The sequence below is a fragment of the Falco rusticolus genome, chromosome 12, assembly GCF_015220075.1.
Source record: "Falco rusticolus isolate bFalRus1 chromosome 12, bFalRus1.pri, whole genome shotgun sequence".
Taxonomy (NCBI): Eukaryota; Metazoa; Chordata; class Aves; order Falconiformes; family Falconidae; genus Falco; species Falco rusticolus.
Genome location: NC_051198.1, coordinates 29,059,525 through 29,084,587, shown reverse-complemented (window position 1 = coordinate 29,084,587; position 25,063 = coordinate 29,059,525). Strand labels below are relative to the sequence as shown.

General features: G+C 44.0%; 1 protein-coding gene and 1 long non-coding RNA gene across 2 annotated transcripts in view; both read right to left on the bottom strand.

The window, feature by feature from the left end:
* Positions 1 to 6,768, bottom strand: part of ALK (ALK receptor tyrosine kinase) — a 322,686-nt gene extending 315,918 nt beyond the window's left edge. The window contains 2 exon segments of the mRNA XM_037405275.1: positions 6,021 to 6,308; positions 6,311 to 6,768. Of these exon segments, the coding sequence (XP_037261172.1) occupies positions 6,021 to 6,308; positions 6,311 to 6,602 (580 nt within the window). The 5' untranslated portion in view covers positions 6,603 to 6,768.
* Positions 6,769 to 7,062: 294 nt separating this feature from the next.
* LOC119156382 overlaps positions 7,063 to 25,063 on the bottom strand; it is a 40,366-nt gene continuing 22,365 nt past the window's right edge. Inside the window, exon 3 of the long non-coding RNA XR_005107106.1 lies at positions 7,063 to 7,250. This is a non-coding gene — a long non-coding RNA (uncharacterized LOC119156382). The remainder of the gene's footprint in view (positions 7,251 to 25,063) is intronic.

The window sequence follows — 25,063 nt, the reverse complement described above, 5'->3', positions numbered from 1 at the left end:
AACGATTTGGCACTGATACTGAAAAGGTAATACTGTCTTTACTATGATGAGGCTCGTTTATTTGGGAATTTTGTAAGTGCTAAATACTGCCAGTCTCCCCTCACTTTTTCTACTTTTTTTTGGCTAATTCACAAACACAGATTTTATTTCCTGTCATGTAATGTTCCTGTGAGATGTGCAGTGAACCAAATGACCAGATTACTTCAGGATACAATTCAATCAGATGCTGCAAAACCACCTTTCGTCTTGAAAAATGTCTCCACTTTTGTATAATTAATGACTTAAGTGTCCCAGTGCACTTCTTTGCTGTATTTATTCCCTGGTTTTAAGGATGAGGAAATAAAAACACAGCAAGTTTAGACAAAACATCTTTTAAAAATGTGCCATACATGTCCATTAAAATAATAAAATAAATAAACACAATAAACTGATACTTGTGCCTCTGCTGGTGTTTGTTTATGGATATTTTACTGAACAGGCTTATGAATAAGAACGATCATAAGAACAATGAGCCTAAAAGTAAGCAAAATTTGTGGAAAACAGACCTGGAAGTCATAAACACATTAAGCGTTATCTAGACTCCCATCAAAGGTCAGCAACACTGCATAACTCTGGTCCAAGCAAAACCACGTGGAATAGTGACCACGGCATGTTTTCCATGAACCACTCAAAGACTGAGCACTATTTCTAACACTATCTGCCAAATAATTGGCAACAAAGCTGCAAAGCCCTAAATCTTTGCAGTCAGCATGCAAAGAGTGAACACGGCACCATCAGTCAAGAGAGTCATATGCTATGAGTTTTCTTGGTGCTGACAGAGGAGGAAAGTGACTTGGACAGACACAGGCAGGACAGCAGCAGGACCAAGGATCATGCCGCCCATGAAGCCATGCAAACCCACCACTAGGCAACCGGATTCCTCTTCAAGAGGTATTTACAGTTCAAGAAGAGGCACTGTGGACTGACTAAATTCACGTTCCTGGAGAGCACCGGTGACTGGAGCCCTAGAGGGAGGTGCTACACACCTAATATTCAGGGCAGGAAGGATGGGGAAAGATGCTCCTAAGCACACTTAGAATTCACTGTGATTTAGCAACTGGTACTCAGCATGCAGCATGCTGGCACCCACGACAACCTGAGGGCAGAAAAGAAAAACTTCATTTTGCACTAGTTCATGTCTAGAATAAACCCAAGTGCAACTCAGGCCCATCCTTAAGCTTTGGACTGGCAAAGCTGGCCTGATAGCTGAGGCAAAGCCCAAAACCCCAACAGAAAAGAGCAAAACCACTTGCACTACAATGAAAGCCTTTCAGAAGCCCTACTGCAATGCTTCAGTCTTATTTATCAAGTTTTGCCACTGATTTGTCAGAAGGTCAGATTTCAGATGTTGCATACAGTCAAGGATGAGAGAAAAAGAGAGCAACTGCAAAGTGACATCTCTTACCAGTTTTCTGCTCAGTACGGCACAGCTCCAAATTGTGTTCTTTGAAACCAGAAAAACAAAACTAAAAAATAACAAAAGAAAAACGTAACTAAGAGACCTTGATTAAACTCTGATACCTCTAGAATATGCAGAAAGAATTCTGCAGGCTTTACTACAGTCAGATTTCAGCTTGGAGCTCTGATTTTCATTTACAAAATGTCCACTTTCAAGCCCACATTTTCATCTAGTCTGAAGTGCCTTCTAATCTTTAGGCAAAGGGTTCCTCCTGCAAATGAGTTCAGGTGCACGGTAGCAGTACCCTAAAGATGTAAAGCCTAATTGCCTCAGCATTATAATAGCACTGGTATGTAGTGAATGCAGACAGTTTCAGGGAGAATACATGTGGCAAGTTAATAAAATTTTAGATGAAGGCCACAGTGCAGGAGTAATATTTTGCCTAGCCAGAGGATGAAAAGTTATGCATTGCTATTTAAAAAATATAATTGGAATGTTAAATCTATTCCATGAATGAAAGTACATTGACCTTTAGAGGGAGGAATGACTCATTTTCATCCCTGTATGCCCCTTTTTAACATATGCTTCCCACCTTTGCATATGTAAGTAGCAATTAGTTCTCATGGGAAGTTATTTTATGGCCATTTCAGCTTATTAAACTTCCTGGGTAAACTCTCAAGAAATCTATTTAGCAACATTTGTGGCTCAGGTGCCCTACAGTGAGTGGATTGGTTACCTGTGACGTTAATATGAAAAAAATCCAAACGTCAATGCAGGGTTAGGGTGCAAGGGCTGTGCACCACCATGGAGCCTGTGCGAGTGTAGAGCACTCACCTTGGACCAACCCAAACCCATGGCCACCCACACTTTATTATTTGTGGGATGGATTTGCCAAGGTGGCCCTCCCAAGACCTCTGCACAACACATGCTAGCCTATCTGACCCTCAAAATCCTAAGCCCAACAGCAGAGGATCAGTCACGCGAGGGAAGGGACAGTCAGTCCTGATGCTCACAGCTCTTTAACTGACAGTCTCTATGTAGAGAGAATTGAGGATTTTTTTCCCAAGAAAGCTCAATAACCTGTCCAGAGGGTACACTGCTAGAGAAACCCACTGTGTTTCAACACTATATAGCAAATCCTGTAAGGCCAGAACTAAAACTGGCCAGGACTCTGCTGACAGAAAGGTTCACTAGCTGTTCAGTTTCCCAGGGCAAAGCACTGGTTTTGATTAAACTATTTTGCAAAAGGTTTCCTTGGAGTTAGGGTGGAATTTCCAGTCAACACCAAAGGCGATGAGAGCAAAGCCAACAGCAACCTAGTAGTTGTGAGGTTCACCTAAAATATGGGAGATCTGCAGCACTGTGATCCTCTCTGAGCTTGCCCCTCCCTTCCTCTGCATTTTTTGTAGTTTTCTTCCACAGAAATTATTGAAATAAATTTGATTTTTTTGTCCCAGAGAAGCACTGGGGGAAAGAGAAGCCAATACTAATTCTGAAAGCATTTCCAGGAGAGGAAAACTCTCTCTTACCCGATTTTGAAAATGCCAAGCTGACCCAGAAATGGTAGATGGGCTGAAGACCACAGCTTCTCTGAATGGAAGCTTTTTCTTGCAGGATGCTCTGCTCCCATGAGGATGAGTGTGAGAGAAATCTGGCATTGACAGTATTTGCAGGAAAGCCCTGTAGAAATTCCTGTGAACTTTATGGTTTGTCAGTTAAAAAACAGCAGTCCAGTAAGTACATCCTTTACTAATTGTTCAGTAACACACTGAGACAAATTGCTTTACGCTTTGTGCAAACATGCTGTTAAAAAGGAAAAAGGTTCACTCCAGTTAAATACCTTTGAGCCAATATCAGAGAGTGTAACAGTTAAAGAGAATAAAGCATTATTTACAGGACTGTTGTCACCCTTAAAGTCAATAGGAATTCATTCCCTTGCAATTTTTTTCTCTTCCTAAAACATAATTCATTCTCCATTCACACAGAGGATAATTTGGCAAAAATAATTTAGCAAGGTAATTACATCTTTTCCTGGGAAGTACTGAAATCCTGGGCATCTCCAGCAGAGGAGAGGGGGGAGGAGAAAAAAAAAAAAAAAAAGAAAGAAAAAAAGAAAAAAAAAAAGCTAAGCGTCAACGCAAGTGAAGCAGCTTTACATTGTTGATGGGAGGATTGTGTTGTTTGAAATCCATTTCCAATTAGCTTAACCAATGACGGAAAGGCTCAGTTGCCTTAGGAAGGGCTTTAGTTAAGCCCCATACACATTAGCTGCAATGGTGTTAATAATTGCTGGGATCTGCACACTTACGGGCTGGTGGATGCTGTGCATACTGTTATCACTGTGTCAGCACATCCTGCTGTTGGCAGGGCTACACAGCACAAATTTAAGCATGGCAGTGACACATGGTGTTCACATAGGCAACACCTTTGCAAAGCAGAAGGAACGGGGGTTTAATGTTTTTAAACAAATCCACGTTAGAAATCCAGTGCCAAGCCATGTAACACTAAGACGCTATTGCAGAAAAAGCAGAGATGCAATTTTATAGTGACACAACTTCAGCACGTTAGCAACCCTGGTGGAGAATCCAAGAAGAGACTAGGATTTTTACATGTTATGAACAGCTGCTAGCAGAAGTTATTACTGTGATAATAGGTAAATGAGGTCCATACTCCTTCCCTCTGCTCCTCCTTCTTCTGCACCCCCTATGATTGACTTCGTATTACTGCGTTGCAGTAAGGACAGCAGAGCCTTGTCTCCAACACGATTTTTCAGGGGCATTGCTAACCACTAATCCATCTGGAAAAACATGCATTTTTTTCTCAACAGTGAGACAACAGACAACATCCAGAGCCTGTGGGTTTTACTAACTTTGGTTAAAGCTCCATCTGCATTGTATCCACAAGATCAGGGCACCTGTTAGTCCACCTGTATACCCTTCACCCGGGTTAAGCACACCTTCCTCCTCAAAGACAACAAATGCACGCCCTCCACCTCCCGTGCTACTATAAGCACGGGAGTCAAGATGGCATTAAAAGCTAAGGCCGTATCTTCATTGCCAATGAGGGAGATCCATAAAGCAAAACAACTGCTACTTACAATAAATTCCCCAAACAGAAAGAAAGAGACGGTAGGTTTTGGTGTCTTTAATTTTTATTAATTGTTCTTTTTTTACTGCAACATGGCAAGGCAAGACCTGCTGGAAGGTAGGGTGTGGTGGCCTCACCTAGCCACCTTGTGGCAGGCAGTACCTCTGTGTTATCCCTGCCAGAACTGACACACGAAGAGCTAGCCCAGGTATCTCACCTCAGCTACAAGCCGAAGACTGACTTGCACCCAGCCCCCTCCAATGGTCTGCTTTGATTTTTGTTTCAAGCAGCAAAGAATGATATGGGTTCAGTTTGTAGTTATTAAGATTACTGGCCCAGCTTTTCAGATGAGCATCAAAAATCAGTTGCTCCAACTCTGTATTCATAGCCCAACACTTGCTTCTGTCACATCTTGCGAGTTTAGTTAAGTATATTCTGTGGTCCATTAAGTATGTGACTACTTGGGAACACACCATTGACTTCTACACAGCCTCATAAAAGCTACCAAACTTAACTCACTGTGACAAATTATTTGGCCCTTCAGTCCTCTAGGTATTATATTCTTTTAGTGGGAGATCCCGAATCAGAGCTTGTGTTAAAAGTACAATGCACACACAGAATGGAAATCTCCCTCAATCACTGGCCCAAAGCAAAGCTTTCATGTGAGGCAACAGAGCTGCCTCTGACTGCAAATCACCACTGCCCAGAAACAAAATTTTAAGCCAGGTCCTCTCTTCATAGAGGTACCAGGGCTACATGTATCAGCCTCCTCAGATGTACAACTGGTCTCACTATAGCTGGTAACGGTGCAGTTTGCTAAGGCTCTTCTGTGCTTTTAAAAGGGACAGAAATTAACTTTGTTCCAGATACAGGAAACTCAGAGGAAAACCTGCTTCTTGCAGGTTTGTCCGTCAGCCATTACCCCGTATGTGTAAAGAGTTAATAGTATTGATACCAATAGCCCATACCACGTACCAATTTAGCGGTCAGCCTCAGCTATGGAAAGCTTTGTGCTGTTCCCTGAAGTCTGCCTGCATGTAACCTTGCAATCACTTGCAGCACTTGGAGGAGGCTTCCCTTTTTAAGATGGTATTTTTTAAGTTTCAAAGAACCCGATCTTGCTGTCCTTAGACTAAGGACACTTTAACCTCCGAGTCTGGCTTGCGGCTGTCTGGGACAAACCAACTCCTGGCATTTCGCAAAAATCCCTCAGCGCTTTCAGAATAACCCTCCTGGCCCCACAGAGGCTCCTCCACACATTTCACGCCGCTAGAGCGCTGCCCTTCAAGACAAGCCGCTAGGGAAGCCGCGACTGCTCGGGGGAGCCGCGCTGCCCGCAGTCGCCGGGCCGGCAGCGAGTGGGGCTCCGGCGCGGAGCTACGTCCCGGCAGGGGGTCGCGCCGCACCGCCGGGGGGCTCCGCGGGGGCGGCCGCAGCGGGGGCAGGACGGGAGCGGGCGAGGGGCGCGGTGCGCGGCATGCAACGCACGGCTCACCTGCCGCCGAGACGTGGAAGAGGAGGCGGGGGCGGGCGGCGCGGATGGCCGCCGACAGCCCGCGCTCGCTGCCCGGGAGGGCGCCGCGGCGCTCGGGCATCAGCCGCACCCGCAGCCGCCCGTCGCCGGCGCGGAGCCACCAGGCGAAGAGCTCGGTGAGGTTGAACTCCAGCTGCGCCCCGGCGGAGCCCGGCGGCGGCTCGCCGGCGCAGCCGTCCCGCAGGCTGCCCTCGCCCACCTCCAGCACCAGCTGCTTGGCGCGCCGCAGCCGCCGCCCGGCCGCCGAGGGCCCGCCGGGGGGGCGGGCGGCAGGGCCCGCGGCAGCCCCCCGCGGGCGGCGCGGAGCAGAGGCGCGCAGTCCAGCCGCAGGCGGCACCGCGCCGCGGCTCGCCCCGGCGGCCCCAGCACGAGCTCCCGCACGTAGGTGCGGAACAGCGAGGGCACGACAAAGTCCACCGCCAGGCTCCTCCTCTGCAGCCGCGACAGGCCGGGGGTCTCCCTCGGCCCCGCCGCCCCCGGGGCCAAGCTGAGGGCGAGGCAGGCGGCGGCCAGGAAGCGGGCGGGGAGCCTGCCCCCCGCCATGACCCGCCCGCGGCGGCCGGCAGCGCCCCGTCCTGCGCCCGCGGGGCCGGCGGCCACGGAGACGGCGCCGGGGAGCGCGATGCGGAGCCGCTGCGGAGGCCGGTGCAGCCCAGGGCCGCCGCCGGGCCGCTCCGCCCGGAGCCGCCGCTGCGCGGGCTTTGCCGGCTCCAACTACCCGCCACAACGCAGGCATTACCCAGCGAGCGCTGACATCACGCCCGAGCCCGCCCGCCAGCAGCCAATGCCAGCCCCGGCAGCCGTCATTATGCAAATGTCCAGGGGCGGGGCGAGCGGAGACCGGGCGTGCGGCGGGGGGGGCCGTTCATTGAGAAAAAAAATGGCCCAGCGGCCCCCGGCGCTCCCCCGGGCACGGGGCTGGGGGAGCGGCCCGCAGCCGGAGGCCGGCGCTCTGGGAAGAGCAGGGCTGGAGCCGCACCTCCACATGGCCCTGCCGCCACCCGCGGGTGGTGAGGGGGTCTGAGGTCCCGTCCCTCGCTTCTGCTCTCTCTTCTCTGTCCCTCTGTGCAGGTGATGGACGGAGCTGTTCGGTTTTCTCCCTTCCCTCTCTCTCCCCTTCCTTCCTTTTCTTCCCTTCTTCCCTTCCCTTGCTTCCTTACCTCCTTAAAGGCTGATGTCCTCAAAAGAATCCTGGATGTCAAAAAAAAAAAAAAAAAAAAAAAGGTGAGGAGGGAGGGAGAAATCCTAGAGCATAAGTGATTCTAAAAAAACGAACAAAAATCTTCCATTTCGGAATGAAAACAACAGCCTTAAGAAAGGTTCATGCAGCAATTCTCCCCCTTTTTTACCTTTAATAAATACAATATAATTACTGTAATTACATTAGTGCCTTAGGATAGCTAATCATAACTCATTCATATTTCTGGAAGTTGCCTATAGGAATTAATGACTTATTATTATCTCTTTAGTTTGATACTTAATGCATGTATATTTTTATAATCCAGGTACTTTAACTATATAATCATTAGAGTGCAATTATTCTGTCATGCAGTTATTCTTCTGCTTATATCAAATTAATGTTAATATACAGATATTGTGAGGCAGAACCACAGTGTAATGCCTCCATAATTGTCGTGCCGAAGACCATAATTACAGGCGTGATGCTAGAAAAGGGAACCAAGCTCTCTTCTGTGCAGAAGAGTTGAGGAAGTAACTTCAGGGCAAGCGCTGAAGGCTTAGTTAGATAACACGCTTCAACCAGAAAAAGCCCCTTTTGTGCCGCATTCAGCCTCATACACATGTGCTCATCTGCAACCCGTCCAAGATGGTGCCGTTTCCCCAACTGGAGGTAACGGGCTGCAGACACAGCCGCGTTTTCCCCCAGCTCTTCTTATTTCACAGCCCGTTAGATGCACTTACCCACTGTGTGTACCCTAACCCTTCACTCCCGAGTTCTAGAAATACTCTGGGGCTCGGTCTTCCTTTTGTTAGAGGAGGAAGACGACTGGAAACTTACTGAAATACACATAAGTGTTCTGTAACATAAAATCCAACACAGAAGTATTTCAAATTGATCTGTATGCTTCTATTCCTTTGAGCTCAGACTCCTTACTGGTAAAAAATGTTAAATGGACTGAATTAATCATGAGCCACTGGTCTTTTCATTCATCCTCCTCTTTAGCGGATAGTCACATAAACACTATCTCAATCACGCATCGAGAACTACATCCTCAAACCTGCCCTCTTCACCACATCATTTTGGACTATCATCTTGCTCTGCCTGAGTATCACATGCTAGTGAGAAGAATTCCAATTATTGCAGAAAATGGTATGCTGGGCACAGGAAATGTTCTAAAAATCTCTACGAACAGTTTATTGTGGACTGCTTTCCTGCTTGCGCAGATCAGATTGCCATCACATGAAGTCGCTGCTGTGGGACTTCTATGGTTTTCAGTTCTCAGTATTTTCCTCCAGGATTCAATCGATTTGAGCCTAATACTGGGCTCATTTCGGTCACTGGTAAGTCTCCCATTGACTATAACTGGGCAGACCCAGGACACAGTTCAGATTTTCAGCTCATGCTAGGAACAGAACAATTTAATTGATTCCTTTGTGCTCAATGTCTTGCTAAGACAGACCATGTCTTTTCAAATTTACTCTTTGTTTTGGAAATTGTACAGGCATCTCACTGACCATCTTAGCTGGGAAACCAAAGCTGGCGCCAACGATAAGTCAGGCTGGCATGACTAAAAACTTTCCTCTCTGATCTCCCCTTAGAATGAGATAAAAAATGCGTGGTGGCACACTGCAGTCTTCTCCCGCACTCCCTGTTCATATTTGTGGGTGCTGTTGCCTGAAGTTGAATCAGTCACTCCATCTTTTCAGCCTCTGCCTTCTCTACTACATTTGCCAAAAAAAGCTGTTGAGCAGGAGGAAGTTTTGTGACATTCCTGACCTAGGAGTAAAGGAATTTGTTTCTGGTCAGTGTCATCGGTGTGGGTGACCTTTCTGGGGGATGTTCCCTTGGGGACAATATGGAAAAAGCCCTGAGATGCCTGGGGAGAAGACAAAGGGAGGATGATCTTTGCCTGCATTTGGGTGGTGATGTAGCCCTGCATTCCTAAAGCACACAGGGCACTCAATGAAATAATCTGCATGTGCTTGGGGAAAAAAACAGTAGGGTGCTGAGACTCATGGCAGCTAACAGTCTGTTATTTAATAGTCCCAAGGAAATTAGGTATGTGTACTCTTCCCACTGTATTGCCCTGTTTCATTCCTACAAAACACAAGAAGGTTAGAGCTGAAAACTGAAATTAAGAGGTGTCTTTATTAATAGGCTTTAAATGAAATAGGAACAGCTGTTCATACATCGAAAGAGTAAAAGTGAAAATGGACCCATTAGTGAATGAAGAGAGGCAAAGAAATCAATAAGGGATCTCCAGTGGTTGAGTTTCTGGCCTGCCTTTTTATCTCCTTTTTAAATTGGTTTTTAACAGGGAGAGTGTTATGGACATTTGGGAAGGAATAGAAGCCTGGCCAATACAGCTGCTAATAAAGGCCAGGTAAGGAAATACTTTGTTCAACTCTGTGATAGGTTGGGATCAGCAGATCTCGACAATATGCTTCCAAGGTTTTTAATTTAGCTAATGAATTGACTCTGTCACTGGCAATTAATTTTGAAAAGCAGAGGAACACCAAGGAAGTCTCAAAGGATGGGGGAAGGGAATTAAATATAGTACTAACCTTTACAATGGAGGAAAAAAGTCACATTGGTAGGTCTACATTTCAGTGCCAGCAGAAAAGTGAAAGAGAACAAGCCAGACATGGAACTTCAGTGGAAGCGTAACAGTGTGCCAGCTGAGGTTGTGACACCCCCAGAAGGCACACTCTGCCAATAAAAGACTCACAAACCTCAAACATTAAAGAATTTGTGCCAGGAAAACTATATTACCTATTGGGGCTGTAATTGTAACTGTAGATGTCGGAAAAGACCTAGTAAACTTCACATATCCACATTCTAGCAAACCTTTGCCAGAACTTCATGGGAAATATTACTAGGGTAATAGAGCAGAGCAATTATCGTGCGGCCTCAAAATCAATCAGAAGACTATTGGAAACTGGAGTACTGTGAGTGGAAGATGGGTATATAATAGACTGAGCAAGCATCAGAAATTGCTTTGTTTTAATTCTGCTGGTACTTAGCTGAGAATGTAAACAGTATCAGCTCCTCAGGCAGCGCTGCCTTGGGAAGACTTCACCACAGCCAAACGTGGAGATGGTAATTTCGACAGGCATGTCAGTGTCAGCAAAGCAAAAGGAGAGAAACATTGCTGAGGGACTAAGCCAAGCTATCAACAAGGAGATGGTATTTAAGAACGGTGTTTTTCAGTTACATTTTGGGAAGAAATAGCGACTACTGTGTATAAGCACTGGTGGTGTACAGAACAGAGGGAGATGCCATTTGTGTTTTCCCCCTCCCAGTGAGTTTCCAGTACAAGTCATCGGTTGTCTGTGCTCTGGGGATACATTAGACCCAAGGTGCAGTGGCAAGGCCTCTGCGCACAACAAATATTTCAACAAGAGAGCTGAGGAATGGGGACCAGTCCCAGATAAAACTTTCTGTACCTAGACACGTCAGCTTGGCAGAAAGAATACAGAGGGAACTGGCGATGGACGTTTTATTTGGGACCGCGTAGGAAGAGAGCAGACTTCATGAAGCAGCAGCCATAGCCCCTCCATTCAGTGCAGTCTTGCTTCTTAAGTCTGCTGAGCTAAACTGCCTGACAGGCATCTTAGACCAATGGGATCCAGCTGACAGCCCACCCTTTACTCCTGTACATCTTCCCTGGCTAGGGTTAGGCAGAACAACTGCTGATCAATTTGCATCCAATTTATGAAAGGCATGTGTTGACGTCCTTACTCTCTGCCTTGCTGCTCTAAGTCCTAGGAAGAGCAAGACTTTGATCCAGAGCTTGTAATTGAGGGGCCAGATCTGAAAGCCTGTAAATCTCAACTGTACTGACTTCAATGAAGCTACTTAGAATTTACACTAATGAGGCAGAAAGTAGATTCTGGCTCTTGCTCATCACTTTGTAATCACTCTGGCTCCCTGAAACAAAAGCAGTGAATCAACAATGCTCATTATTTCATTTACTGCTTTGCTTAAGCTACCTGCCCTTTCTTTAGCTATTGAGTGTTTCTAAAGTAGCCTTCCATTTGCCAAGATAAAGCATAATAGCCTCTTTTATTACCTTCTTTTTTCATCTTCCTCATCATGTCAATTAGTGTGTTTGCATTTTAACAGAGATCCTGCCTGAAAGCATTCTGGCTGCTAATGTCACAATTAGTGTTTCTTTCTGTTGGAGCAATTATAGGTGATAATGTTACTATTTGACAGTGTTTGTGTTCTAATTAAGAGCTTGATTGCAAATTTGGTGCTCAATTCCAGCCAAGCTGCTTCTTTTTCATTGGGTATCCCCTAGTCACAGCTTTCTACACATTCCTGGAATTATACATGGAAAATAAAAACAGATGAGTCATCACTTCCATGAAATATTGTCTCACTTCCAACGAGATTCATCTCTCCTACTTTCTTACTGAATACTCCAAGCATTTTTTCTTATTTGGTGAGGATCTTTATCAAGGACAGAGCATGCCACAGATAAAAGCAGGATGGAGCTTTTGAATGACAAGTTTAATCCATCACTTAATGCCCAGACTTTCGAGTGTCAGCCATGAACCACTGATTGTTAATATCACCCAGCACCAGGGCGCATCAGTACAATAGTTTTCCCCATTAAGAAAAACAAACAAATCAATGCTGAAAATCTGTCAGGCTATAGAATGGGAAAAACCGCCCTATAAAGCAGGTTTTGGGACAAAAATGGAGTAAGATGAATTACTGTGTTTATAACAGGGGAAAACACCATTCTCATTGCCAAAAAACCCCCAAGATTCCTGGTCTCACCTTACTTTTAACACTATAAAAAATAGCATGGAGACATTTGCCAGCATTACCTTTCCTGCAGTTCTGCTTGCTTCACCTTGCATAAATGCAGGGGTCTGCTTCTAAATCTGCCCCAGAGTTTACATCCCTGTGGATGCTGGTGTGCACAAGGGAGGTTATAAAGTATATGGGTGAGAACAGAGCAGGGTGGAAGCTAGTAAGCATCCTGTTTGTGCAGTCCGCATTGTGATTTTTGTACCATGTAGGATCAAACACATCACCAATGAAGTGTGAGTTCTTCCCTGATCACCTGAACGAGCAATATACAGGCACAAATATGAACTTGCCTTGCTTCAGTGCCCTCAAGTGAATTGTGCTCACAAGAGGGAAAAGGCCAATTTTATGGCATTTGAAGTGATGGTTGAAATTTCAAAAGCAGTCAAGCTAGCTACAACATTCCTGTCTCACAGATACCAAAGGACCTTGCAGAGGAATTCTCTGTCTGGGAAGCAGTTTCTCCAAGAAGACTCAGTTGACCACATTAATTCAAAAGAGCTATACTGGAAAATCAAAAATATTTCAGCATAAAGTGCCCAGTGTGAAGCCTGGTCCTATACTGACTGGTACAAACCACAGCTCCCAGAAACAAGGCCTCACTGAAAAGCTGTTGGTGTGGACTGTGAAACACTGGCAAGAGCTCTTGCTGCCCAGGTCCTCGTTAGGCAGCCCCCAGTTGGGTCTTGCCTTCTCCCAAATACATTTCTCTGAACAGACTGCGGAACCATTGAAGTGTCGGACACAGGGTCCCAGGCTCTGAACCTTGCAGGCAAAGAGCTACCTGTAGCTCAGTTTATCTGAGTCCACAGGTCTAGTGCTAATCACTTTATAGCTTAAAGGATTTTCCCTGTAGGTGCTCTGGATTTACAATACACTTCTTCAGGGTTTTAATTAAACATATGGCTAAAACATACAGACATGCTCATGAAAAGATGTAGAAGCACAACCACTTTTTACATTACCTGCTGATGTATGCAAGGAAATAATAAAACACTGTGTACATTTCTCTGCCTCCATTCCCTTACTGCTGTCATAGGCTCTCATATTTTGAGGTGCTCAGGAATCCTTTTGAGGTCATGGCTTTTCCTCTGAAACACAGAACCTGTATTCCTTGTGTAGCTACATCCCTTCTCCCTCAGCTAGCCCCCCCCCCCCCCCCCCCCCCCCCCCCCCGCCTTCCTCTTTCCTGTCCAGACTTCACGTGCCTGTAATTCTTCTGAATTTTGTCCAGGTCATCATGCTCTATGGTCTTCAAGGCTCCTACGACAGCTGGCCTTTTTGAATCACCTGTCTGGACTTTTCTACTCTGAACATCAGACTCCGTAGCCAAGCTACACTGGAATGCATCTCACATAAACCCAAGCATTTGTGTTTTTGCTGTTTCAGAGCAGCATCCAGACTATCTCCTTAGTACACAGACATACTCCCCCCCCAAAATTACTGTGAATAAAATATTGCAGGTCTGCTTTCTAGGCTTGTGGCTTGGCACATCAGTGGCTTTTAAAACAATTTCTGAATTCCTTATAAGTAGTAACACTCTTAAATCTCATTCTCTGGAAATGGAACAAGTTCACTGAGGCTCTTTGGATTATCATGTTAGGATCATAGGTCATGTATCTTACTGCAAATGGAGTGAAAATGACCTTTCTTCAGAGGTGTACTGTGACCTTAAATTCAGGCAGTTGTATACATCCGATCGTTTTGTTTAATATTTGTTGCGCTATCACAGAAGGATGATTTTTCCCATTTCAGAGCAAAAACCAGTCATAGCTATGCTCCTTCTGTCTGTGAAGCTAATTTAATGCTGAGTCAAGCATTGCGAGAGAAATAATGATCAGTAAGTGCATATGCAAGAAACTTTAGGGAGTGGACTTCTCAGTCCACTGACAGCAGAGTCAGCAAACAGCTTAATGAAGATGAACCCACTGCACTTAGGGGTTGCTTTTCCTCATTAATTTCCTAAAGTAATGCTCCCCCAACACTCAATGACTGCCCCAGACTTGATGGCCGTAGGGCCTCCCTCAGGTGTTGGGGGGCCGGGGTTGAGGGTAGTGTCAGGAATTCCTGAAGAGATTTGTGGGGATACTGCCTTTCTGTGTGACAGAACTGTCAAATATCCATTTGCCTTTGCTCTAAACTTTTCAGGTTGGATAAAAAGAATAGTAATACTTAACTGCAGAAGACCTTCTTTCATACCTGAAAAATCTAATACTGTTGCTGGCACATTGGCAATGTGTTTGTGATACTCAGTAGCAATTGCAGCGCCTAACTTCAAATGGGAAAATGTTGGCTGGGGGCCTAATTTTCATATGCGATGAACAAACGCCTTTCCCATTAGCTTCAATGAGATTGCTGCTCAGCATCTGTGAGGTGTTACTCTGTGCTCCCAGATGTTGCTGATGTCAGCTTCAGAGACGCTGCCAACCACAGGAGGGTTTTTTTATTAAAAAAAATATGGAATGACCTTATAATAAATATAATATTTCATTTCATTGTAAATCCAGAAAAAAAACAAAGTTGCGTATATTGCAGAGTGCAATGGAAACTGTCCTCAAGAGTCCTTTTCACATGCCTGCCAATTTTAATGAAGCAGTTGGTTTCAGATAATACCCATTGTAGATAATAGACTGAAGAAATCAGAGATCTGTTTCACTGTTTATTTTGGTGCATCACGGCTATGAAATCCCACCATCCTAATCTGGTATTGTTTCACAGGTGCTTTGGGATAGATAAAGGAGGAGCCATGCTATCAGGGTCACAGAGCTCCAGGACAAAGCTAAGGAAGCTCAGCAGCTCTCTTCCTTGAAGCACTGGTGATGCTGAGGACTGAAGGAAGACCATACGGTTCTGCAATAATATATGAGAAAGGTACCCTACCCTCGCCCCTAGATTACTGATCCTCTCTTCTTGGCAAGTTTTTTCTGCTTGGATATTTACAAAAATGAAACTCATTGCTTGTGTACCAAGGTTTACTGAAATTTGAGAGGTACTGAGATATACCTGCCAGCCACTATCATTAGCCTGAAGCAGCTTTTTGTTAGTATCTTAAAGGTTTTGGCTTGCAAAAGCCCATCAAATTGTTCATGGAGACATGCAGACAAATTTGTAAATTGCTTCTGGTTTTCAGGTAGAGACAGACACTAGAAGTTTATAAACTGTGTGCATCCTTCCTCTGCACTACTCACAGGAATTTGGTGATCCCTTCTGGTCCTTTGTTCCTATGGCAACAAAATGATAGCGCATAAAGCAAATGCTAAATTCCGATCTTTCAGATAATGAAAAGAAACCACTTCATTGAGACAGACTCTTTCAAGAAGTTCTGCAGCTGTGTATGAAGATATTGTGATTAAAGAGGATGTTTTATAAAAAAGCTGCATAATCAGGCCTGTATTCTGTCTGGAATACCCTTTTAGTCATCTTTCTATTCCATGTGAAGCTTTATACTAACAAGCACAAACAAGCCAGGGTAAACCTTGAATTTACTGTTATTAATAGGTTCCAATCTGCTGTAATATCCCTGTGTCTCTCCAAGCAATTAAAGTTGTTTCTTGCTTTTAAAGAAGCTTTAATGGGTGCAGCCAATGGACCATCTATTATCATGAATGAACTCAATTACTATCTCAGTCACGATCAATATTTGCTTACACCAAGTTAGGAAAATACTGAACGCTTATAGAGTGGTTAAATGGCTGCTGATGTTAAGACAGCAGGAAAGCCTGAGCGCATTGAGAAATGTACCCTTAAATAGTGCAGTTTGTCTTGGTAATTCTGAAGTCATCCAGGAAATAAGTGCTGATGATCTTTTCTGACACTGGTACTGCAAATTTGCATCAAGGAGATAAAGACTTACTAAATCTCTCAGTGGGGGAAGGTAAAAATTAACTCGCTGTTTCCCCAATGTGATGAAGAATGTGTTCTAAGAAGCAAATTCACCACAAAATGTTCTGCAAATAAGCCAAGCAGATGTACATTCGTGTCACAGATGTGACTGGCCTAGGTGGAAAAGACACCCACTACTAGATACTCCGGGCTGCTGCCAACCAGGTCTGTAAGAACCTTGCAGAGGAATACTGTGTCTGACAGGGTCACTTTGCTTCCCCTGCAAAGGCTGCAGATGGGGCCAGAAGAATTGATAGTCTCATAATGGGCTAAAGAGCAAAATTTTGTCAGAACCACATCAACAGCAGCCCAATGGAGTTGTTTGCATCATTCCCATATGATGATTTAACCATTTCAGAAGTGGTTCCATTGCTGATTCAGATGTTGGAGGAGGAGTCCAGAGTTTCTAAATGCTGTGTTAAATTTTCTCTGCCTGAGTCACTTAACACTTCTACTTCAGTTTCTAATTGTAAAAAATGGCCTCATATTCTGGGAACTGAAAGGCAGCTAGGAAGAAAGAGTTTGAAAGAGTAGGAGAAGCTAACAAGAGGTCCCGGACCTTAGCATAATTGCCTTCCTTGTTTGCTTGTCTTCCCCCCCCCCCCCCCACCCGCCGGTTAAGGCTACTTCCAGGGCAGTCAGAACGTTATTTTCCCTTGAAAGATCCTCAATGGGAGAGTCTGAAAACCTCCATCTTTTCCAGGTTTTACTGGCTGTCCTAGGTGATTAAGGTTGTCTTTGCTTTAGCACAGCCATGAAAAGCTGACCTATATTTCAAAACAGGCTAGGAGACAATTAATTTCTTCGCACCCTTCTTGGACGATGTCCCAGAGTATCCATAAAGCCTGCCAAGCAAGCCGTCAGCAAAGGATTACAGATTTCTGATGGAGAGTTTTGTTGATGGTCTATTCCCTACATTTCGATAAAACATTCTGGCCAGGTGAAAGGAAGACAAGAGCTTCCAATTAATCATTTACACTTCACAAATGAACTTGTTAAGTAACAATAGGTCAGTCATTTAATCTTACTGAATCTTAATTGTCCGTGTTGAAAATGAGCTGAGTTCACTCTGTATACATGGATATAGTTGAGAGACTGCAGCAAGTACTAATTTGTATCATGCTTTGCAAAGATCTGAGAGGTCATGCCAGACTAACGTCGGGAGTGACACTGGACCTGCTTCTCAGTTACACTGGGTCCACCAAGGCAACATGAAAAGGGTATTGGGAAGGATGGAGCTATGTTTTTTTCCTCCATGAATTTGTCTAGTGGCTTTTGGAATGCAGGTAACACTGTCCAGATTGCTTTCTGTATACCAAAGGCTTCACTGGATTCAAAGGGCGATGAAACAAATTCATGTCAGAAAAATGGCATCAAGGTCTATTAAAAAGAAAGTCATGGCTTCCCCCAAAACCTTAGACATCAGCTTTGGGGACAAGTAAGTATGACCACAGCAGACTGATCTGCATGTCTCCACAGTCTTATTAGCACCCCTGAGGACCAAGGGCACTAGCCAAACCAAACCATCAAAAACTGATTTGATTTGTTCAGACCTGAAACAAACAGGCAAACAAGAATAGTTTTCCAGAGCGAAATACTGCCTTATTCCCCTCCTCCCGGTTCCTCCCATCAATCATTTTCCATCAAATAAAATGTCAGGTTGTTTTTTAGGTTGTTTTGCTTGTCCTTCTATTTCAAAACTTAAGTGTTAAATGGTTTTAATGAAATATTCCCCTTTGGGAAACAGCAAACAAACAATTTTAGCCTTCACTCAGAAATGTCTGTTGCTAACAAATTTAATACCAACATCACTTCATCAGATTTTGACTGACCTAAATCTGCATTTTTCAACAGGTGCAATATTCAAACAGAAAAGTGTCCAACCCTGAACTGGCACAGCAGTTACAACAGCTGATTTCGTGTGCACAGCCTCAAAAGTATGAGATCTGTTCTCTCTTTTCCAATGTTATAGCCTAAAGAAGGGATCCAATTCTATGTCACCATTACCTGCATCAATTTCAGTACAACCAGTGTGAAGTTGTGACTTATTTTCACAAGTCAGCTGCAGACTCTGCCATGCAAGAATTGCTCACACAGTTTATTAGAGGTGCTGGGAACTTCTTGAACATTTCTGAACCACCAACATTGACTCTACTAAATGCTTGGCTAACATCCAAGCAAGGAAAACCAGAAATCCTATTGAAACAAGAAATATCTACATTTTAATCATGTGTTGAATTGCACCATTGCAGTATATCCTTTCCTGAATTGCTTTATAATTTTAAAAACAAACAAACAAACAAAAAAACGAGACACAAACCTGCATCCTACATAATTATTTCTGTTGCTATCCCCAACAAATGATCACACATTTTTCTTAGATATTTGCTTGTTTAAAAGTAATTTAAGCTTTTGTTGCATTCGCACTTGGCACAAAAAAGCCCACAAAGACAGTGCCCTTGGCAGGAAAGATTGTTTGCTTTCCTCAGGCCCTAATCCAGAGAGGTGCAGAGCAAGCTCAGCCCTCCTAAAGTCGAGACAAGGCCCTTAGAGATTAGGACTCTGAGACTGTTTTATTTCCATTGACTCAGACTTGCAAGTCTTTGTTTTTCATCTTCCTCTAAAGTTTATTTTAATTAAAACAAAAACAAGTCAGAAAATCCCACAGTTTGGCAAAGCAAGGTCCAAAATAGCCTGTCTCTTTGTGTTTGCTTACTAGGTCCTCTTAGGAGTTAGGCCTCCAATTTAAAGCATGTTGTATTCATGTGAGGGAGAAGGGAATTTCCACTCTGAATTTTCCCTAGAATATTTCTGTTGGGAACTGCTCTGCATAAAAGAACAAATCTGCCATAGAAGAAAGTACAACTTCCAATCTTCCTAATACACCTATCTTGACATCCAAGCAAATCCACAGAACTAACATGCTGCCACCATGAAAACCTGTGCTTCTAGCCCAGTGCCAGGTGAGTAGGAGGTGTCAGTGTGATACAGTGGTGAAAAGCTCGTCCGACTCTAAGGTGCATCAGCCAGGCTTCGCTGGTGGAGACATGGAAATGCCATAATACAGTGTTGGTTAAGGCCTCATTGAGATACTACAGCTCCTGTCACCTCTGTTCAAAAAAGACAACTGAATTAGAAGGGTGCAGAGGAGAGTTTCTAAAATGAGTTCAGGAACAGAAGATCTATCTTACAGAAAGACGTACGAAGAGCTTGTCTTATTCGCCTAACAAAATGAGGCTACAGATGAGAGATAATGACTCTTTATCGATACATCTAGGAGTAAGTATCAGGGTCAGAGAAGAATCATTTAACCTAAAGGATAATGCTGAAACAAGATCAAATAGATATAAATTGGTCACGAATAAATTTAGACTGGAAACTGGGGAAGGTTTCCAACCATCAGAAGAATGACACTCTGGAATAGCCTTTCAAACAGAGTAGTGATGGGTGAAGAACTTCAATTTAAACTTGTGATACGAGTCCTTACATAACCAAGTGGGTTTGCAAAAAAAAAACTTCATCAACTATTTGTTGAAGGTGTTGCTTACACTATATATTTTCATAAAATTTACTCCATCCTCTGGAGCTTCTACCGATTATCTGCCAGGGGTAGGAAGAATCTTTTTCCACTTCATACATAGTTTTGCTTCTTAGGCTTTTATCCCTTTTTCCCTTTGCTATGAAGCATCAGAGAATAGCCACAGAGGCAAAAAGGAAGTAGAGAGAGAGATGCACAGGCATTCCTCAAAGTATTAAAATCTTCCAAGTGGCTTTGATGTTACTACTGCATACCTGGCTTTCCAATGACCCAGATTTTATGTCAGTAGGTAATGTGCTTCTAGTTTGGCTTTTTAGTGAAGAGCATACTTGTCTACCACCTAAGATCACCTGAGAACTTAATCTAACATATCCTAAGTAGTATTATGTGCAAAATACTATTGGCAAAGTCAGTATCTTGCTTCCTTTTTGTCATAAATGATGGCTGCAGCTGAAAGGCTTTGACGACAGCCTGAAATTCATGATGGGGTGCGAAAAGTGTTCTGTATTGGGCAAGGGCTGGTGGAGTAAGGCCAAGCAGCTGTTCCACAGTGCACAGGATGACACACCAGCATGCAGGCCTTCCAGGCTTGGATTAACTGTGAGTCTGGACACTTTGAAACACAAAGCGTAATAACGTGTTGTTGCTGTTGCTACAAGAATGCCTCCTACCCAGCATTCATTGTATCCTCTTTGTCTTATGGCCAAAAAGCAACGTGTCATGATGTGCAGTGCTGTTTCCCTTTCCTTGCATTCAAAACTGAAGGAAAATCCTCAGGGTTTTCAGTATACAGAGACATGGAAAGAGGCAGCATTTTGTCAAGGCAGTAATCATTCTGCATTACCACTAGACAACTGTGTATTTCCCCTCCAGGATCAGCTGTTAAGCACACAGTGCAAAGGAAGCCCATGTCCACAACTTAAGGTCAGTCTCCTGTAGCATTTTCCTTTCTTTACTTGCCAGCGTTTTAATAAGGTAGCTGCACTCATTCTCCAGCCCAGTACCATCATGCTTTAGTTTCTTGCAAGGCAGAACGTTAAAAAAAAGATTAGGCAAAACTCAGTCCTGCCTTTCCCTCTGAAAAAAATCCTAGCCTTTCTGTCCATTCTGGATACTATTGCCAGCCTCTCCTTCCCTTTTACCTGACCTGTGTCAGGATTTGACATGAAAGATCATTTCCTTCCTACAAAACCTGTCTGTGGCTTCCTACAGCTCACTTACCTGGTCATTTATCTTCTTGATCTGGCTAATTATACAGGGCATCGGCGCTGGTCCATACTGGGGCCAGCCTACTCTGTTACAACTGCTCATGTAGCCCATGTGCTTTGGAGCTGATGTTAGCATTTACATTTAGGAATGCTCTAACTAAATTCTTTAGTCTTATGTATCCCAGAAGAATGTCCACTTGGTCTACGACCTACTTGGGTCCTGCAGGTTTTTACTTAAACACCAGTTAGCCCTTGCCTCCAGTACAGCCATGTGTCTTAGTAAGTAAAGGTTAAAGGATTAAGCCTTTGTATTTCTGTCCTGCAAACTCCATCTCTCCAGTTCTTTACAGAAACCGTAACGTAGCTTCAGAGATAAATAAGAGCAGAAAGAAGTAAGGGGGGGAGGAGTTTTCAGCTGAGATTGAAATGAGATGGAAGCCAATGAAGCAAAGAAATACAGACAAGCCTGTTCCACATGGCGGAGGCACTGAGGAGAATTTCTCATCCCACCTCTGGCCAAGACTGCATGGAGGAACAAAGAACAAGCAAAACTTGATGAAATTAAAGGGCATTACATGTAGAAAAAAAAAAATAAAAGGAAACGGTTCTCTGCACAGGATGCAGTCAACTGTAGAATATGCTACAGAGAAGTCATAGAGTTAAATAGTGAGGTTGGATTTTTATAAGAGTTTAATCATTGTGTGATTATTAACATGCAGAGCAGTGCCAGGTAGCTTAAAGGTAATCAAATTTCAAAGTTTCCTAGGATAAAGCATCCCCTACCAGGGTCAGCAAGACATGCTACCCTTGGGATGTAAGTGCTCAAACAAAATCCCACTGCTAACTGGGAGCATTACAGGGGCACATTGCCATCTGCAAGAACCAAATACTGATCCCTGCTGGAGACCAGGCACTTGCCACACTGACCACTGCTTATGCTCTTTCCCTGTGACCTTGGTGCTATTTGTGCTCATCAATTATGCTGTTCCTGTTCATCTGGGTATTCAAATCCAAGTATTTCTTCCTTTGTATAGTCAGGGAAAAAGTGAAGCAATGTGCATCCCTATCCACGGTCCTGGAGGATTACTGAAGGTCAAAGCTAGGATAACCAGCATTTACTTCATGCAGGGTTGCTGTTATCTGAGCAGTTCAATTAAGATGAGGCTGAAAGGAAAGCAGCTGGGGCTTTAAAAGCCCTCATCTCTCAACAAGCCCATCTTCGTGCCCCATACATTTTATCTGCTTGCCTCCTGTTCTCAGAGAGCGCTGGGATTCCCCAAGATGTATTCATATACTGAGACCTTCAGTACTGCTCCCCCACCCTACCCCCTGTCTTTCTCAGAAGGATCTTTGGGATGTTTCAGGAATTAGTAGGTTGGAATAAGAACATGACAACAAAATTACATCCATTTCATCTGGAAGGAAAATAAGCACATTTTTTTTAAGGGATGATAGGGAAATTCCTTCTCTCCCTTTTTAACCTTCTACATTCATTAGTTGCAAAAACTTTCTCTGTCACATCAACCTTTGCATCTGCATTTGATACCCACGCCATCTGATGCAAGGCAGTCCTCCTCATTCTGCAGGACTCCTGGCTGAACACTACTGACATGCCAGACAGCACTGGGCTCAGCGTGAACTTAGCGTAACAGCTACATGCCAGCTGGTGCAGGGCCTACTTACAGCATTGGTGACCAGCTTTGAATAAAAGCAGAGTAGTTAAAGGCATTATTCAAGAACTGAGGGATGATGCTTCATTAGGAATGTGCCTAGAAAGAAACTTGAGTTTTGGGTAGCAGGACACTAGATAAAACACTCCTGTCCTCTGCTGAAGCCATCTCCTGTGCAACAAAAATGCAAAATTCACAATGCATAAAAAAGGAAAAGAGAGAGACAATACAAGGCGAAGAGTGGCAAAGTCCTGGGTGAGTTGGAGGTCAATGGAGAGGGGAGTAAGCGCATATGCTGCTGGTATGGAGGGGCGTTGAGGGCTGAGGGACACAAGGATTTTTGCGTGCAATCCTCCATTACCAGCTGGAAGCGCAGGTGAGAAACACACAGGGACTTCCAGTTGGTGTGCTTATTTCAAGTGCTACTTCTTTGCTTCCAGAAGTAGCAGGGGCTAAAGGCTGCAAATCATATTCTGGCTTACTCTAAATGGGCCAGACTCTAAGGAGTCTAACTCTTCAATTAAAAAGACAAAACCAATTACCAAAATCTGCTTCTGAGGACAAAAAGACCAGCTTGCAATGAGAGACTAAGAGGAGCCCATTCCATCTGACAATGACAATTTACACCACCCCACTGGTTTCTTTAAATGTATCCTTTTAATGGCCATCTTTTTCTCTATTAGAGTGCAAATTAATGCAATATTTATTCCTATTGTCCAAAGCTAGGCTCCAAGGACTGGGAGGTAAACACTGCCTTCTAGACGGGATATGAGGAATTATACAGTCTGGATCATATGCTCTCCCATGTCTTCCCATTTGGCTTGAGAGCTGTACACAATACAGACTGAAGTTCAGAACTTGGTTTTGGAAGAGAGGGAGGGTTTTATCTATTTACCACTCCTAGTTAGGTTCCTTTACTAATTGGGCATCCTTGCCAGAAACAGGACCAAAAATCATCCACAGGAGAAAATTCCCCAATGCAAACTAACAAAACAACCATTAAAAGAGGTCTTGTTTTATGACATGCTCCATTGGTATTGCAGCATTCTCGCCTATGTGGGCATATTTTCTACACATTATGCAAAAAACAAGTCAAGGAAGATGCTGAGGATTGTAATTTTCTAATTTAATTCTGCCATTTCCAGTTAATGGAAAGCCATACTATGGCTATTTATCTTCATAAGTGACAGATGCATTTCATTAAAACTTCCTTAATAATTTCTCATGGCACTTGAAGGAGATAAAAAAGGAGTGAGAAGATATCTATTTTGTAAGCACACCCGCATCGATGTTTTGAGAGCTGTTAAACACACAAATGATCTATGACATTGCATTAAAGAGGTCAGGTAAAAAGACATTTGTCTGGTGTTTTTTGAAATGTTGATGCCTGTTGAACACATCGTGAAACAATCTGACATTGACTGTTGCTGGATGAAAATACACTATAATATCACCTACAGTGATATAATGACTGCCACTTGGGAGAATCCCAAAGCTCAGTGTAATGCTGTGACAGCAGACGCTTCCCTCCAGATACTGCTGAAATGCTGCCATGTAGGAGCAGGAGGATGCAGCAGCTGTAGAGCAAGTGACTCTGCAGAATAATCTGGCCAAGAAGTAAAGAACTTTGTATTCAGTTGAAACTGCATTTAAATAAGCAATGTTCCAGGGTAGGTGAATATTCACCTAATTTTCTTTCTGTGCCAGACAACTGATAGTGGAGCAATAAAATCTCTTTTTAAGAAATCTGCATCGTGTGCTGATGCATTTCTAAAGGGTGGATGTTCTGTGTAAACTCCTAGCCCAGGTCTTGGCATATAGGAGTTGCAAGGAAGCAATGAAAACATCGGAGAAGGGAGAGCTGCAGGTGAGATCATGTACCATTTTCTGTTGTCCTCATATTCCATACGCTTAAGGAAGCTTGAAGGCTTGCAACAGTTCCTAGAGAGTCATTAGGTCAGGAAAATCACCAGTGCATCTAAATCATTATCCTCACCCATCCAATAAGCACATACAGAAGATGGGATAGAGAGTTTTAGAGGTAGCACTGTCATTATGTGCTTCTCAGTTTCCCATTTAGGATGACTTTTTACCTAGGAGGTTGGCAAAAGGAGACAGAGTGGCAAAGAGAGCCTTGCCCCAAACTCCTGTTTCACAAGCCTATCATCTAGTGTAGCAACTGCTGCCCAACAATGCTGGCAAAAAGGCCAGTGCTAGGTGAGCTGCTGAGAAATTCACCACTAGAACGAGGAAGTACTCTTCCATATGCTGGTGGTATGGGTGGAGAGGTTTTCATGGTCTGTAGGCGATGCTGTTCTTACTCCAGGGTCCCCTTGTTAAGGCCCCTGAGCTGTCAAGCGAGCTGGAAGACTGCCTGCAGTCCCGGTTGCCACCTCCCTGGCACACTGTCTATTTGGCCTCAGCACCTTTCTCTGACTCTACATTCACTCTCAGCTCACAGAGCAAATAAACCAAGTAATAAGCTACTCAAGAAATGCTGCCCTCCTTTTGATTTGTGAATCTTGTACTGTCTTCTCACTGTTATTCCAAACTACTCACTGAACACAATCCATTTGTTATTCTTCCCCAGCGGAGTTTGTTGACAAAGAAGTCACGGTGAGTACTAACACAGTGTGTATCAGCACAATTAGACAGGTGGTCTTCCTCCTACACTGACTGAAGAAATACCAACTCCGACTGAAAAA